General features: G+C 39.3%; 1 protein-coding gene across 1 annotated transcript in view; it reads right to left on the bottom strand.

Annotated features, from left to right (window-relative positions):
• The window catches only part of CACHD1 (cache domain containing 1), a 200,450-nt gene that overhangs the window by 34,981 nt on the left and 146,665 nt on the right, over positions 1-18,804 (bottom strand). Inside the window, exons 7-12 of the mRNA XM_035717022.2 lie at positions 18,166-18,382; positions 11,874-12,023; positions 7,487-7,720; positions 3,446-3,595; positions 2,552-2,675; positions 1,627-1,744 (exon numbers count right to left, since the gene is read on the bottom strand). Coding sequence (XP_035572915.2) covers positions 1,627-1,744; positions 2,552-2,675; positions 3,446-3,595; positions 7,487-7,720; positions 11,874-12,023; positions 18,166-18,382 — 993 coding nt within the window. The remainder of the gene's footprint in view (positions 1-1,626; positions 1,745-2,551; positions 2,676-3,445; positions 3,596-7,486; positions 7,721-11,873; positions 12,024-18,165; positions 18,383-18,804) is intronic.

An 18,804-nucleotide genomic window follows, 5' to 3' on the forward strand; every position in this document is an offset into this window, starting at 1 on the left:
ATTAAGAGTTGTACACTCCACCAACTAAGCCAGCCAGGCACCCCATCTTTCTTTCTCCTTTAATGCCAACAAATGTCAAGGTAGATATTTTCCTGGTACGCAGATGAGTAGCTTTCAGTCAGGATATACTAAAGGTAAACAATCTCAAATATAAAAGTATTTTTCAATCCTGGTGTGTGGTTTACCCTTTCTGAGGTGAAAATAAAACAATTCATCCTTATGTAAAAACCGTATGAAAATAAGAGCAGATGGTGCAATAATTCTCAAAAAAAAAAAATCATGAAAATGAGCTAAGAGAGTTTCCAAATAGATTTTGACCATCCTCAGATCTGTATCATCACAATAAAACATCAGTAGAATTAAGCTTGTAAATTGTGAATTTCTCAAATGATTTTATTATTTTGTTTGCTTTTGTTTCCATTGTAGAAATCAATGTTGCCATAATGATGCTTTAAGAACAGAATGAGAAGAAGAAGAAAAAAGAACGGAACAAGAACATTGGAGGAGGCTCCTGCCGAAAGGCATGTTGGCTACTTCCAATCCCCATCATTCCCATGCCAGACACAGACACTGGATGGAGTTGCTGGTCTACCTCCACTTCTGGGCTAGATGCTCTAAGAGGGCAGAGAAAGTATCATTCTTCTTTATCTTTCTTAGCCCACAGTAGCTGTTCAGTAAGTCATCCTTAAAGCGATGAATATGTAGAGCCGTTTGGAGTTAATGGCTTAAACCCCAGATATGGGCAAAAGTAAGGGAATCTCTAATATGACTGCATTTTAAATTTAGTGATTAAAAGTTGATAAAAAACGAAAGTCCACTCTGCTTTTGACCACTTACAGCATCAAGGGCACCCAGGATAGCAGAAATGTCCTGAGGGGAGGGAGTAAAGGGCAGCAACATGAATAACGTGGATAGTGTGTGCTCGAAACTGACTCTGTGATGCCTGCTATCTGAATGAGGCTAGTCAAAGGATGCTTAAGGAAGTGGCAACCGAAGGCGATCACCTAACTGTCCATCTCTAGGTGGTGAGTATGAATGATCCAGATTCTAATCTGAAAGTTTCTGTGCCTTAGAGAATGTCAGTAGAGGGCATTCATGCTTTTGTATTTCCTTTTCAACCTCTAACTTCCACAATCCAAGTTTAAAATGATAAAAAGCCAACAACAACAACAACAAAAAACACCTCACTGGATATAATCTAAATATATAATGATAGGAGGGCTGTGTTTAGAGACATTTGGCCCGTCAACACAGTGCAATGCTACACAGCCATTAAATGTGCATGCAGATGCCCAGATACAGACGCCTGTGTATGAACAAAAACATTTTCTGGAACTGACCCAAGTGGTGGTTTCTGGGGAATGGTAGGCCAAGGAGAGGCAAGTGAGAAGGGCAAAGTTTACTTTTTACTTTGTATCCTTTTATACAGGTTAACTTATTCTACATGAACAGTGATTGGTTTTATAAACAATAAAGGAAAAAAATATAGGACATCTGTGAAGTCTCTTCTTTTTCCAATCACCTTACTATCGATCAGCAACATTATCAGAACTAAGTTCCCCAGAATTCATGCATGAAGTAGCAGTGCACCCCCCAACTCCTCAGGCAAAGTGCCATGCAACTCACCATCTTCCAGGCATAGCTAACATTGTAGGCCTCCTTTCCAGTTGCTCTCAGCTTGTTAATGTGCCAGGACAGGGATGAGTTCACAGGGACTGCGATTATCTGACTGCCCAGAGGGAGGCTGTGTTGGCAACAGAATGAAATACTTCAGGCAAAAGATAAAATTAAGCACTTAATTAAAGGCAGGGAAGAAGCTGTGAGTCAATGACCACCTCCTGATTTTGAAAAGCAATGAAGCTCATCACTTTTGAAAGAGATAATGTGAAATTTTCAATTTTGTAAAAGCATGATGCCAGCTCAACACTAAAATATTTTTGACTTTCTACCCCTGCATACTGCCCCCCAACTCTAATTTTTTCCAGAGACAAACTTGTCTCAAATCACTGTCATTAATTTACAACCAATGAGCACAAAGACCCATTCCTCTATAGGTTACCATCTGCCAAAATAATGTATCATGGTTGGAAAAAATCCAATCTGTTTTTTATTTCAAAAGAAAATGTTGTATATGATCGTGCTGTCAACTCGGAATGGACACTATTTTGCCAAGCTATTTTTTGGCATGCTGGAAAGCTGGTCCTCAACATAACTTTTTATTTTGCCAACATTTTTCAATTTAGTACAATTGGAGTTTTTCTTAAATGAGTTAACATATATCTGATTTTACAATTCATGGCAATGTGGACGTAGAATTTGATTTACAAGACATTTTCTCTAAGTAACAGTTTTAAGAGACCTTACCTGTTGTTATACAAAGTAAATAAAATTTTAGCTACTCTTCTTATGAAAAATTTACTGAGTATACTTTTAATAACATCAATTTATATACGTGTTTGTTTTATATCCTATAACACTCATATTTGACCTCAAAATGTCTATTGTTTCAGAAAAAAAAAAGAAAACCCAAATACTACAACTTTCACCTTACCTTAGGATATTTTGCCGAACCAACTCAAATTTTGGGATATTTTCATAATGAATGATGTCAGTATGAAGTGGGGGTTCTGATAGTAAATATGGTCTGGTAAGAGATGGATGCATAAGTGTATACCCTGAAATAAGAAAACAAAAATATATGCCGTGGGAAACATGCTGTAGGAGCTATAGATTCTAATAGAAGTGCCTATCATACATTTGAAATGTGGGATATTCTGGGATGAATGCCCAACATGTAACATCTCAGTATGTAACTCACCAGTTCAATAAAAACTGAACTTGTTTATATGTTCTTGCATAAAATTCTTAAAGTATAGAAAGATGCCTTAAATTATAGAACAATTGTCTAATCAAGAGTATCTTAGAGGTATTGGTCTTTGGGTTTTTGTTTTATAAAAAGGTTCTAATCTATCACATCAACCTTGATGTTAGTGAATTTAAAGATCATGATATAGAAAAATAAAATCCAAAGAATCACATTCTACATGTCATTCAATCCTCAAGTCTAATTTCCTGATGTTTAAGTAACTGTTACCTACTCCTTAGGACAACATAGAAACAAATGCATTTTTGTTTCTTAAGAGAGAATCTTAAGCATGCTCCATGCCAGCATGGAGCTCAGTCTCATGACCCAGAGATCATGACCTGAGCCAAAACCAAGAATCAGATGCTTAACCAACTGAACCACCCAGGTGCCCCTAGAAGCAAATGCATAATTTTTAGATACATTCTGCCATTTTTATGGTTTCCACCACAAATGAGCAGTCCTACTTGCACTATTTTTCTGTAAATACTATAATTTTCTTACTTTGTTAGTATCACAGATTATTTTCTTCAGGTTCAAAAAGAAATTATTCTTTCCCATTATAAATTTTTAACAGATTACCTTTGTCATCTATGAGAAAAGTATAGGAGGCCAAAGAATCTTGGTAATACGTCACGTCTTCAAGGATGTAAGCCAAGTTCACGTCCACACCTACAATTCCCAGAAGTAGGTTTCCAAAATAACAGGGTTTACTTACAGTCATTATCAAACCTACGGGTTAAAAACAAAAAAATCCAAAGGATAGCAGAAAAGGCAATGGACAAAGACTGGAGCTGTGCTCTAATGAATCATGAAGACTAGGTCTTGCCACCTCAATTCTGCTTGAAGAGGTGACCTGTGGGATCCAGTAACTAACCATGGCCTCTGCAGACAGTCTGCATAAGTGAACAAGACTGCAGGGGAAAGTGTCTTTTGTGAGGTCAGATACCTCAGTCACTTTAGAGGCAATTCATACATTTTCCACTATTTCTTGACCTAAAAGGACAGGACATTATAGATCAGTGCAAAACATAAGCAGCACTTCTATGATTCTGTTTCCTCAAGTGGGGAAGAAACAACTGAATGTGAAAGACCTTTGGACAAGGACCCTGAAAAATTGGGGTTCTAGCCTAGCTGTGCCCCTTACGCATTGTACACAAGACATGGAAATAGCTGCTCTGAGCCCTGGTTTCCATATCCATTTAAATGACATCATGATAACTACTTTCCTGATTTTAAGGGTGTTAGATGGAAAGAGATTATTTCACTAACATAACCTATAAAAAGACAACAAAGGTGAAAAAAACCTAGAAGGTTTTTTCTAAGATCTGACCAACTAGAACTCTGAGCAGCTAAAGGAGACACTAAGTTTCCAAAGGAATGTATTTGTAGTCATTTGGGTTGGGAGTTCCTTGACTTTTACATAAAGGGCTAGATAGTAAATAAATATTTTAGGCTTTGTGGGCCATACAATTTCTGTTGCATATACTCTATTTCTTTAAAAAAGAAAAAAAAAGCTTTAAAAATATAAATGGCATTTTCAACTCATAGGCCATACAAAAAACAGTACAATAATCAGGAAAGGGAAAAGCAAAGGAAAAGAAAACGCACAAGAGAGGAGTGTGTGACTAGTGGAGTCAGTGTGTGGCCCTGAGCATCAGGATAGCTGGGCTCTCCTACTGAGTTAAGTGGTGCCAACCTTTCAGAAGGAGTCTCTTCATGTGTCAGAGACAAAATGATCTCTGGCACCCCTAGTAGTTCCACAATCCTATGGTTCTAAATAAAACTCGAAACAGAAAAATGGATGGTTTCTCTCCATCTTCCATGTATATTTTCCTGTGCTTAATGGCAGGTTCATGCCTTACTTAGCAGCCTATCAGAAAGCCATTCTTCCGTAAACACCCAAGAAAGGGATTTGGGTACTTGAAAAGTGCTACGAAGCATGGACTTCCACACACAGAAACCCATATGAGATCCATTCAAAGTATTACTGAACTTGCCATGGTTGCAAAGGCCAATTAAATGTATTACCTGGTAGGAGGAAGTATATATAATACTGAAAACCTTGGTGAGAAGTTATGCTCAGAATGTAAGTTCTAGGGATGCAATATACAGCATGGTGACTATAATCAACAATACTGTATTGTATATCTGAAAGTTGCTAATAGTTCTTAAAAGTTCTCATTTACAAGAAACATTTTTAACTCTGTGAGGTGACGAATGTGAACTAAGCTTTCTGTGATCATCTCACAATATATACATACATCAAGTCATCATGTTGTACACCTAAAATGGATGTAATGTTTTATGTCCATTATAAATCAATAAAACAGGAAAAAAGAAAAGTTGTGCACTATTATAATTTCAGAGGCATTCTTTAAGCAGTCCACAGAAGGTTTTAGAAATGTATTTTAAGGACATTTTTGCTCAGGTATCCCTGGACAAGTGGGTTATAAATGATGGGAGCAGCGCTTGAGGGCCACCACAGAGACAGAGGTCATAACCTGCACACCACGCTCCCCTGGGCTTGTGTCTAACATTCAAGCTGTTCTCATAGAACGGTGAAGTACAACAGAAATACTCTGTGACCACATGTTCACTTCAGATTTCTTTGGCTATGTTGAGAACAAGCCTGAAAAAAGAAACACAATCTCACTGTTCAATTATTGGACAGAGGACTCTTCATCCTGCCGTGGCAAATAAGGTATGCTAAGCTCTTGCTACACTTAAGGAAATCCCTAAATGCCCTCTCTACTTTAACCTAAAGTACACAGATTTACTTGTTAAAAGATGTACATCCAGTAACCAATATTTTATACTGTGGGGGTTTTGAATGAGAGCCCATGTAAATATGGGACTCCCTAGGCTCGGCATCCCCATGTTGGGAGTTAGAGGAGATGTCACCCACTCATCCTGGGGACTGAACACACAAACACAGAAGGCATACTCCAGTCAGGCAGTGGGACAGTCCAGTAAACCAGTCACCGCAGAGGATTCAGAAAACAGGCCTTGAGGACTACGCTTTGGAAAACATCAGCCAAAAAAGAACCAAAGATTTGCTCACAATTTGATTGAAAGCCTTTGGGTAACTCTCTCTGGGTCATAGAGGTGAATGCTGGAAAGTTTCCTACTCTCCCTGATATCACTAATGGTAACGGGTTTGACTGCATAAATCTCCGTACTTGTACAGGACTCGGTTTCCACATCCGCCTTTGTTCCTTTGACACAATATTAACATGATTCATTGATCTATCTTTCTCTTATCAGACTTACATGCTTATTGAAGGTGGGATGTGTGCCCTACTCATCATTGCCTGACACAAGGCTTGGCTGGCACTCAACACTGGAGGTTAGATGCATAAAGCATCTTTTGCATTTAAAGCTTGACATTTCCCTATAAAGGGAAATGACCTTATCTAAAAGTGTGAGTTTCTATACTATACACATCTGTGGGCTCTGCCAGAAATAGGAAGGATAAAAAAAACAAAAACAAAAAAAAAAAAACAACAAACTGACATGTAGCAGAAGCTACCATATTTCTTCCTTACAGAAAAAACATGTTTACCTAATTGCTGGAAAACATATTCCTTAGGCCTGTTAGTTTTTATACATGAGTTTTCTCTGGATATCTGTATTTGTGAGAGTTCCTAGTTACTGGCACATAAAAATAGGATCTCTGTCTGGTAGTATCTGTCTAGCTAGTAATTAGCTTCCTTTTCCATTCTCTCTGTCAGAGAAGAAAGGGAAGCATGTCAGGCAAAGGATAAACAAGAATATGAGGAGGGAATGAAAAAGGCTGTACTTTTACTGAGCATACACTGTTGGCCAGCCATTATTCTAGGTGCTTCACACATACTAGTGCATGTAATCTTCACAACTGCTTTGATGGAATTATTTTTGCCATTTGACGGATCAAGAAAGTTAATCATGTGAAGGTTAAACACTACCCAACATGTTATGAATAACTTGTGACATTAGCATAATAATGACAGTGACAGTCACAATACAAAGTAAAAATAATAAATCAATACGAGCAGCGATTATTATTGAGAAGTATGCTAGGCACCAATAAACTTTCTAATCCTAAAAACCTGGAAGATATAGTCTATGAAAGACATTCTTACATTTTAACCAAATGGGAATTACTGAGATTAAATAAATTACCAAGGACCACAACTTAAGGAGTAGAGTGAGGTTTGCAATCCTCCTATGTCAAACCTGTACTTGTCTGACCACACCATGTTGCTTTACCTTTCAGGCTGAATCCTAACCATTTCTGAGATTTACCATCTGCTATGCAAAGTTACTGTTTTATTCCAGTGCACCAACTTTTGGATATTGGTGGGGATCCTCAGTAAGCCCCCCAAAACACAGACCCATCATGTTGACTGAGGCTAGGGCAATGTGGAAAAATAGGGCTGGGGATTTCTGCTTTAAAATATAGTGCTACCAGACTGATGGCAGAGGGCTATGCCAGAGAAAAGGAATGACCATGCCCTTGCCAATCCAGACCATCTAATGCTCACAGGCAAGTGCTGAGCCACATTTAAAAGTTACTGTCTTGGTGGACTCATGTCCATTTCTTTTCCCCTTCCTTTAATAGGAGGTTTTCCCCAGACTCACCATCTCCCATCTCATCAGAGAAGGGAAGGCTAAAGACAGCTTCGTCAATCATCCGGTTGGGAAGGTTGGTATAGAACCTGCCAACTGTGATTTCCAGGTTACTCAGCTGGTTCAGCACCATCATGCTCCCCTTAATCACAGGCAAGGTTGTCCGGTCCAGCACGCCGTACTTCCCTGAGTTTTGTTCAGCCAGATCTCTCAGAAAAGCTAGCTCTTTTAAACCAGTCACCCCATCTGAAATGGAAAGCCAAAGGTAGGCAGCGTAAACCAAAATGGTGTATATCCATACAATAATCTTGCCATTTAGATTTAATAAGGGCACAGAGAAAGCCTGCAATGCCAGAGGAGTCTTGCAAGGTCGACCTGGATCCAGGACACAGTTACCAATTCTTGCTGAGGAACAAAGCATGAGCCGTGGTCTTTCCTCAAACAGTCAAAAGGGTGAAGGGAGTCTTCAAAAGGCAATGCTAAAAATCACATGAGTAAAAATAAAGGAGCCCAATTTGGCAATGATACGTTTCTCCTCTACAAGTTTAATTTTTCTCCATTTGATATTTGAAAGCAAAAGTAGTGATTAACAAGTCTGCATTTAACTTAGTAGATGAATTTGTTAAGAATTTTAAAGGATAGAGATTTACCTTTCATTTCTTACCTCTTCGCCTATTAAATACTTGCCAAAGTCTCACGGAACTAAAAGGAAGAATTATGTATTGCACTTAGTGATGCCTCCAAACCCTGTGTCTTAAAGCTCATTTTAATTACAAATGCTTTCATGCTTGATACTGCTAGGACAGTCCTGGATTTGATTTCTTTAATGTGTATTTTCTACGTTTAGAGGGTTTAAAAAACTTTGTAAAAGCTTTAGGCATACTGGGATGTACTGTTCTACAACATCTGTAATCTATAGCATAAAAATAAATTTAATAAACCTTTTTAAAAATTTTGGTTTGCTATTGTTGGAACACAGTCAAAAGGATTAGTAACTGATCCCATATGGGTGCCATTGTAAACAAATTCAAATGATTTCATTCACTTTTGAGAGTCTACCAATGAATTTTAAAATGCCTATTTAAAATGCCTCATGTTCTTTAACTACTCTTTAACAAAACAAAACTGAAGAGTTCATGGCTCACCTACTTTATGTGACTATCATTTCTAGCTAAGGAGTATGTATACTTCTAGCCTTGAAAGTCCATTTTTAAAGGCATGCAAATATCTAATGGATATAATTTCCTTCTTAACATATTGAATTGAAATAACTTGGATTTTGCTGGAGCAATGATGCTAAGAAGCCAGAATCAGATTATTGCTCCCTTTCCTGGACACTGAGTGGAGATAGAGGGGATGAGTGGTACACTCTGGAGTAAAAAAACAAACACAAAAGGCATGATTGATCCCTGGCCTTATACCTTTTGAGAAGCTCACAGAAGTGAATGATAAAAGGAGACAACACAAGACAATGAACACATTTCCTTTCTTTGTCATGTACTGTTTAACACTCTCAAATGTAAAAGAAAAGTGGTAAATGGGAACATCTACTAGGCAAAGAAGAATAGCATGGGATGGAGGGTTATCAAAGATTGTATATTTTATGTACTACATCAGGAAATAAGTGCCAAAGGTGGCAGTGGATGGCAGACGGGTAAGTTTGGTAGATGGTTTTAACACCAACATGGTCATCCTGGAGACTACATATCCTGGAATGCTTTTTTCCTCTGTTTCTAGGTTAAAGGTGGCCAAAACTGAAGTGCTATAGATTTGAGAAGTGAAACAGACACGGGGGGACCAGAATGTTCCAGTTTGTCTTGCCCTTCCCTGATCTGCATTCCGTTCCCTTCTTTAGCTGTAGGCTGGCTCGCTCAACAAGGGCAACCCCAGGCTCAGCCCAGATGCTTCATTGAGAATACACAGGGATATGGAAGCCATAAAAAGCCAACAACCTCCCACAGACTTCTCTGCAGACCTCCTAAGTGGTCTTCAATGTTCCTAGCTTTCAGATGTCTCAAAGAGCTCCAACTTGTTCACCCATACCAGAGATGGTTACTAAACACTAGATTGTCAATTCCTCTTTCTGGATCTCTACTTTCCAGTTGTCTCCTCAAATGTGTAGATTCTAATTCTGATAATAAATTCATTATACCAAAATTCTCATAGTGGCTCTGCTTCCCTTTCTGAAACCTGGCTGACAAGAGTAAGGGGATGTGTCACCCTTAGTGAACAATGCTCAGAGACAGCATTTGGAGAGGGAAACCTGGCAGTGAGGATGTTGTATCTAACTAGATTATAGAAAGAGGAATGAAGAGATAAGGGTGGTTAGAGGGAAGTAACCAGAGGTTTGTAAGACCGGAATTATCAGAGGCACAGCAGGTGCACAAGATACTCTAGCGGGAAGATTTAAGACCAGTGAAGAGATGGATGATCGTAAGGAAGCTTCTTTCCTTACTATCTGCCGAGGCAGACCTTCAAATCTAACAGAAAATAAGTGATCACTTCCTTTTATGTGTTCTTACATCTGTACTATTGCACTGAATTCATTTGCCTTGTCTTTCTCACAGAGTCACAAGGTTCTTGAGGACAGGGACTTTGTATAATATAGCTCCAAAACTTCAGCATACTATGTTACGTGCTAGAGACTCAACCGACTTTATTTTCTTCCCTTCCTCTGTCTCTTCTCTCTTGAATCAAAGCAGCTAAACCGTAGGGAAAAAGAATACATGGCACTCAGAGATAATACTGAGAGGTAAGTGCCCCAGCCCCAGCAAAAACAGGCCATCCTTGCCTACCTCAACTGTGCTCACCCTGTGCTCAATGCTCCGAACACAAAGAAAACTAAGATGCGGTTTATGTCTGAGGCTCACACTCTTGTGGAAAGAGGAGGAAGAGGAGAGAACAGTGGGTGAGCACATCATTCCATGTCACAGATGACATCTTAATAGAAGCAAGCACAGTGTGCTTGTGGACAAGGAATACTGAAATACTCAAGAGAGAACTGGCCCCCGAGCCAGAGGGAGAGAGAGAAGCACCTCTGCCTCTGTGGTGTACCGAGACAGGAAATCACACTAACTTTAATTCTCTCCATTGATCAAGTACCGTGTTAGGAACCTTTAACACACCGTATTTTATTTACTTATCATCACAGCAATTCTATGCACATTTCATTTTCATTGTTTTCATTTTACAGGTATAACTGAAGCCTGAAGAGATTAAATAACTTGCCATAAGCCACACAACTAATAGATAGAGACTGGAACTCACACCCTGAATTCTTCCATGTAGAGTTTACAAAATCTGTGGAAAAGAATCATGCCAACCCAAACACAGATTTTTGGACTCTGCCTTGGCAGATCTGAATAAAAATCCAAGGGTGCTGCCTAGGAGTCTACATTTAAAAAATAATCTCCAAGTAATCCTTAGCATGTTAAAATGAGAACCATTGGTCCCTATCTATAGCCACATGGTTCTGCATGGAAATCTGGAAGCGGATGCAACAAATAAAAGGTCAGAGATGAGAAGAGCTCCCGGACCAAGACATGGCCTCTTAAAAACAAGAGAATATGGTCATCCTGAACACTGGGGGTAAGAGGCCTGAAGAAAAGCTCGGGAGGAAGAGCAACATACATTAACAGGTGAAGAGACAGGATATAGCAGAAAAGCTAGAAAACTGGGCCACAGTCAGACTATAGGATATGCTGAAGAGCAGAAGGAAAAAAAAAAAAAAAAAAACCAGAGTATTTCCTCAGATTTGCCAATTTACTAAACCCTTTCACATACTGATTTAATGCAACAAAATCAACCTTCATGAGTACCTAGAAAGTGACACATGCCATCCTGGGTGTTTACTGTATATTAGGGCTAATCTTCGCAACAGCCCTGTCACCTCGGTAATTCTTATCTCCGTCCTACAGTTAAGGAAGCTGAGGTGGAGAGAGTAGAAGAGGCTTTACATGGTGATTCTGCAGAGAAATGTGATATTCGCTGGCTTGGTTATACAGAAGAATCTAGGTCAGTACTTTGGCTTCCTGAAGCTTAAATCAATGAGCTCAGTTAATAACCTCCATGCAGTATCAAAATCCAAGAATATGAAGGAGAATTGGAAAAAAAAAAAAACAGAACTGTACAGAATCCTCGGCAAGAACGCATAACTGGCGAAGGTTTAGAAATGAGCATTTGGCTGGAAAGAGAGATGAAGAGAGAGTGACATCCTAACATATGCCTTGAATACAAACGGTAGGGAGAGAGAGGCTTGGGCAGGAAGCTGCTTGGTGGCCTCTCTTCTTATACTCTTCAAAGCGCACACTGTTAGGGTCCTTTTTTGTTTTTTTTCTGAAAGCAGGATGCACTTAGAGGGAACTTTCATCTGAAAGAAAAATCTCGAAACACTACCTACCATTCATGAGGGCATAGGTGAGAATCATTACGGAGTTGTTTAGAAAGCTATTTTCTTCATTGATGACACGGAGAGTTGCCTTTTTATCTTCTTCCGAGGAGTCCTTTGATGTAATGCCAGCTGACAGGTAAATTATGACCATGTCTGTATCTAAACAAAAACATACAAATTGAACGTTAGGTTGGATTCCGGCTAAAGGCAGCAGTTCTGTTTCTTTTTCATTTCCTTTGGACTTGCCCGCCTTGAGGACCTGCCTGGCCCAGCGTTCGGACTCCTTCCCATTTGATGCTGGGGCTTTCATCTCCCTGCCTCTGCTTCTCTTCTATTCTGCCCTTTGTGGGCAACGAGGCCTCATTTACCCAGTGTCAGCTAAAGAGATGTTCCTAATAAATTTACCAGATAAAAGAAGGTGATTTCCTTTAGGCACTCATGGTGTGGTAATTTAGCCATCCCAGATGGAGCACTCTCTTGCCTTTGGCAAGAGAAGATTCAGGACCTGATTTATCCTATCCTTTCCTCACTGACTGAGGGGCTTCCACCAGGAGCAAACATTTTTGGGGTGATTAGGCTTTAAAATGGTGGTTCTTCCATGGCCTCTTAAAACATGAAAGGCTATTTGTCTCTACACTAAGTAGCTCCATAAGCAGTTGTGTTTTAAAACTCATCAGTGTAGAAGAGCGGTAACAACACGGACATGGGAGCCAGGTTGCCTGTGTCAAAATCCCAGTTCTGCTACTTATGAGTGTATCCGGGTAATTTTAGGCAGATTTCTTAACTTCTTTACACTATATTTTGTTGTCTACAAAATGGGGATGACAACAGTACTTTATAGTATTGCTGTGAGGACTAATTGGTTAATTTAAGTGAGGAGTGAATCTAAGGGTGATGGCAAATAGAGAGTAAAAGAAAGAAACCTCAATATGCACCCCCTCATTGGTCTGAAGTGGCACCTATGACTCAAGATTAAACTATTCCCCAACCAGGGATCATGAGTAGAATGATTGAGAAGGTCATTTTAGTTCAGTGTGAAGAACTTCCTTTAAGTGGATTTACTAAAAAATAAAAGTAGCATCTCCTACTAGCGGAGATACGTAAGCAGAGGCTGGATGACTACTGCAATGGAGGGAGGGAAGTAAATGAGCTGGACTTCTACGTTGTCTTTCTGAGATTCTTTGGTTCACTATGTATTTTTATGAGGATAGCCTACATGGAAGTTTACCTTTCTGTTGAGAAATAAATATTCATATATTATATGCTTATTTCTTTAGATCCTATTGCTATCATTTAGGCAAGGTTGTTTTATAGTTACTGTGGTAGGCAACAAACCACCTGGTTCCTCCAGTGATCCTACATCCTGATATCTACAACCTCGTGTAGCTGTCTCCCTCTTGAGTGTGGGCTGGAATTCATGACTTGCTTCTTGAGAATAGAATGCGGGAGAGGCAATGGGGTGTTAAGAAATAGATTAGGTTACACAAAGCCAGTGGCTTTCACTGCACATGCTCTCTCACTCTGAGGGAAGCCAGATAGTCTGGTGTGAGTCACCCTCGTTAGAGGCCAGGTACTGAGGCCCTCAGAATGGAGTTCCCCCGGCAACCGAGTGAGTGAACTTGGAAGCGGGTCCTTCTCAAGTTGAACTCTGAGAGGATATCAATTCTGGCAAACTGTCTCACTGCAACCTCATGAGACACCTTTAGCCAGAGGCAGGCAACTATGCTGTACCCAGATTCCTGACCTACAAATGCTGAGACAGTAAATGTTTCCTGTTTTAAGCCATGGAGTGTTGGGAAATTTCTTACCCAGCAATAGGTAATCAGTACAATTATTCACTCTTTTATTTATTTATTTTTTATAAATTTATTTTTTATTGGTGTTCAATTTGCCAACATATAGAATAACACCCAGTGCTATTCACTCTTTAAAACATTGTCCTAACAGTGATGAGGCTACAATGATTGAGTTTCCTTCAGTTTGTCAGTTTCCATTTTAGCCCTGAAACATCTTTTATTATACAAAATTGAATGGTTAGTTTATGTTGTTTCAATGTTGGAGACAACTGAACTCAGAGTGATAAAACTGATTCAAAAATAAATGTGACATAAGTTACTGCTTCTTATTCACTACGATGATTTAATATACAAATAAGTTAATAAAAATAAAGTCATTTGATCCTTGAATAATCCCTCTAATACTACCTGCAAATTTAATTGCACTATTTATTCATCAGAACTTAAGAAGTAAATGCCGATGCAAAAAAAAAAAAAATCCATAAGCTTAGAAATACCCATCTTAAGCTGGATGTCAATATTTTCCCAATGATGTAAATACTGTCCTGTAAATTATTCTGTTAGGACTGCAAACATCTCACTTAAGCTTCAGACTGGGGATAAAACAAAACACTACTTGACTCCCTAGTTGGGGGGAACACAGATATACCACGAGGCTGATATGAAGTAGGAGACAAACTGTCATCCCATGGCAAAGGTACTGTGTGCCATAAATGCCTGGATACCTGTTAGATTGACCTAAAAGAGAACCCTGAGTTTTCTAACTTAGCTTTATGACTCTAGATAAAATATGCTGTCACAGAAAGCTGGCACAGCTTTAAGGCACAGGCCCATATCTGGAAAGCCAGAAGACTGGCAGTCTGCAGCCTCCTTTAGCAACCAAGCACCTTTCTTTTCCCAGTCTCAACAATAAGGCATGCACCTGTAAGCTTTCTCATGGTCTCTGCTCAGCCTGACTCGATCCTTGCCCTATCCTTTTTAAATAGTACATCTGCCAGATTTAGTGTGATTTATTATTGTTATTTTTTACTTATTAGGATATTTCCTCTCTAGTCACTCAGAGGAACTCAATCTTGTGATTAGTAATGTCATGGATGAGTAATAATTATAGGGACTTGGGGCATAGTGAAGATATAACATGTAAAAGGAAGAAAATTAAGTATCTTCCATTTGACAAATCTCTGTCTAAGCCACTAGCATGGCCTGGGGTCAATATTGACGGGGAAAGAGCAATTGAAATTTGGGCTTTGCCCATGTCATTAGATCCCCACTCCTATCTTATTCCTTCTGCTATAAAATGATCTACCAACCAATCACCCCCAGAACAGGCAACCCAAATATATCAATGGTATCCATTACAGATCTACCACAAGACTGAAAAAGAGCCAGCACTACATAAGATTTTTAGATATTTTATTAGTGCAAAGTAAATTCGTACAAAGCCACTATGATTTATGACATGTAGCTTCTGTTCATGTGGCTATTAGTGTGTGGCAGATACTTCATTTTTGCACACAGACTAATCCTTATGACAATCCTACAGGGTAGGTCTTACTTATTAGAATAACTCCACCACAGGGCTTTAAAACAGTACTGGGTACACGGCAGATGCTAAATAATTATCTAGGGAGTGAACAGAGTATCACGTAGAGTGTAAGTTCCTAAGATGAGCACATAGACCCCTTACCATGGCTGTAGCCAAGGCTAGTGTGGTCATCAGCCATCTCGGCTTGAGGTCAACTCAGATGTTTCAGGTATCTGCTCCAGTTTAGCCAGAGCTAGAAGTCTTATAGGATACTGAATACCATAACCATAGGTAATATTTATTTAATATTTATGATGGAATCCTGGATCTTATTATTACCCCAAGTTTGCAGAAAAGGAAATCAGGCCTAGAGAGATCAAATAGTAGTTCACACAAGTTCACAAGTACAGAAAAATTTCAGAGTCAGAATTTGAACCCACAATTGGTTAAAGTCCAAAACCCACATACTTAGCCACTATGCTAAACTGCTTGAGAGCACCTCAATTTTCTCCTTAATGAGCTGGACAATGCTAATTTCTGATGTGTTTCCTTATACAATCTAATTTGCGTTTTTCTCTGAACTGCCAGTAAAGAAGCTATAAAGTGAAGGCCCATGAGCTAAAATTTAGGAACATCTCACTTGGCTTAAAAAGGATTCATCTGAGCATTTGAAAAAGAGTGCCATCAAAATTTGTTCAAGTCTGTGATGGTCACTCTTCCTGCCATGTTTCTATTTGCCAACATTAGGAAAAACAAAAAAAAACCCAGAGGAGAAATGCCTCTCATCAAAGCCTCCTGTTAACGTGTACCACAGGAAAGTTTGCAAGAAGAGGTTTAATGAGGTTTCAGTTTTTAAGCTGGAACAAATGTCAACATTTGAAAACCAAGGGGGCTCACATAAAAATCCAGATTTCTGGCTTCTCTTAAAATAGAAGATCTGGCAACTCTGGGCAGGCCCTCCTACATGGCTGCACAGAAGAACAGTTGCCTTCTCCATGGAGTATGTGCCCTCTACTTTACCATGATCCTGGGCAGCCTGGATGGCTCAGCGGTTTAGCGCCACCTTCAGCCCAGGGTGTGAATCCCGGGATCGAGTCCCATGTGGGACTCTCTGTATGGAACCTGCTTCTCCCTCTGCCTGTGTCTCTGCCCCTCTCTCTCTCTTTCTCTCTCTCTCTAGGTCTCTCTCTGGTCTCTCATGAATAAATAAATAAAATCTTAAAAAAAAAAAAAACTTTACCATGATCCCCAAAAGAATCTTTATTTGCTTACTTTGAGTTCCCCTGACTCCCAATCACTGGCAGGCCACAATCAGTCTAACATTTCTCTCCATTATTTGAATAGTATAATCAAAATTGGACTTTAAAGATGATTTGATGACTGAGGAATCAAGTAGAATCACTCCTGGTGAGGAATGTTGACAAGTAAATGGCAATGATCAACTAGCCAATCTGTCTTGAATACTCAAGTCAACCTTGTCCACTGGCCTTACTGACTCAGCCATCCCGTAATATTGGGTAGCAGATTCTTGCCAAGGCTGGTAGGCAAAATTCTAAGATGACCCTAATGACCCACACCCTTGTAGAAGATTCTCCTCTTGAGGGGGCCTGTGACTTGCTTCTAACCAATAGAATATGGCAAAGGTGATAGATATCAATTCTGTGATTATGCCACAAAGATGGCAAAGATGGAAGGATTTTGCAGAGGTCACTGAGATTTCTAATAAGTTAATCACAAGGGAGAGAAATTTGATTAATCTGAAAGGAGATGGGTCTGATTAGAACAAATGAGCCTCAAAAGAGGGTCCAAGCCTTCCCTGAAGTCAGGGGCTCAAAGACGAGATGCTCTCCTGTTGGCTTTGAAGAAAACAGTGCATACGAGTTTTACGGTTGCCATGAAATGAAGAGGACTCCAAACCTCAAAGGAGATCACAGACCAGGGTGGCCTCTAGACTGCAGCCTGTGCAACCCTAAATCCTTACCTAGAACCCAGGAAAGCTATGCCTGGACTCCTACGGAATCGTCTGCATGGTCATAAGTGTACACTGTTTTAAGCTGCTATTAAATTCATGGTAAATTGTTGTATTCAAACACAAACAAATACGCCATCTGCCATCATTAGTTCTAACAATTCCAGTAGCTTCCATCTTTCATGGCCTCATCACGTGCCAGTCACTGTGCTTTACATTCATCAATGTTGTGTTAGTTTTAATGCAGACACACTGAAGAGCTTAGAAATATAATCTTAAAGTTTCTTTATAAATATATAAAGAAATATAATCTTAAAGTTCCAATTTTGATTATACTATTCAAATCTTAAAGGATACATTGAGGAATGTATCCTCAATAGGATACATTCATTTAAAAAAAATCCTACAAATATTCAAATATAAAAGGGAAAATGACATAGATTCCTTTCTGTAGTTTCAAAGCATATGTCTTATTTCAAATATCCTTTCCTTCAGTTTAACATGCATCCTAATTCCAGATTTTCTTTAATACATGAAAATTAAATTAGAGTGCCTTTGTACATTTGAAGGGCCATGCTCATCTAAATGACAGCTGGTTACAAGAAGGAAGGATCAAGGCAAGAATCCCACAGCCTGTTTACGGACACATGCACACCAGCACACATCCACTCTCAAGTAACGAGGAGGCAAGGCCAACAATTAGCATTAAAAAGGATGTGGATATTCTCCTGGGAAGTAAATGGGGCTATGTCCATTATTAAGGGGCAGGAAGAAGAGACTCTGGTAGTGCAAAAATCGTGCAGGCTAAGTACCTTTGATTGGAAAAGATGAGAAAATCCAGTGAGGTCCTAGGACTAGATGACCATTATGACAACACATAAAAATTTTATCTGGGGTCAATTTTTTTTTTTTTTAAATCCCCCTAGATGTATTTGTGTGATCCATTTACAATGTATTCCTATTCCTGTCCTTTATCTATTAATTTTAAGTCTTCCGAGAGAGTGCACTTACTTGCTTGGAACTTTGTGTTATTGTTTGTGCTTCGAATCAGCTGAAATGCTTTTTGAAATCCAACCGCGTGCTGGGTAGGACTATCCAGAGACTTGACACTGCTAACGAAGGTGGACATTTTCCTCTTGGTTTCGCTGGTGGCTGGAGACAGGAACGTCTTATAGCACTGGTCAAGTGAGCACGTCCGGACTGTGTCTGCCACAGTCAGCACAGAGATCTGGAGGAGAGAAAAAGAAACCTTGCTATGTTAACATGACTAGGGTTTTTCGTTTTTTTGTTTTAATATTCTGGAAGAGTCCAAGGACTGAGATGGCCTATAGAACAGTTGCTGAGAGTTTAAAAATAAATGCCTGGAGGCATAAATCTATCAAATTTGAAAAGGATTAGTTAAGGATTGGTGAGGCGGAGGGACTCTAGAGTTTGTTTCTTGTTCCCAGCTGAAGTCAGCATAATGGTGTTCATCTATAACATGAAGAATGACTATTTCATGCAGAGAGAAATCTTAGGACTAACCATCTTGGTTTTCCAGCTGGAAGTGGGGGTGCGCACAAAGGCATGAAGTGTGTGTTTTAAGCAACTAGATTAGTCAGTAAAACCTTAGGAGTTGGAAAAGTCAAAATGTTGAAGCAAAAAATGTCC

This window comes from Canis lupus, chromosome 5 (genome assembly GCF_003254725.2).
Source record: "Canis lupus dingo isolate Sandy chromosome 5, ASM325472v2, whole genome shotgun sequence".
Classification (NCBI taxonomy): domain Eukaryota; kingdom Metazoa; phylum Chordata; class Mammalia; order Carnivora; family Canidae; genus Canis; species Canis lupus.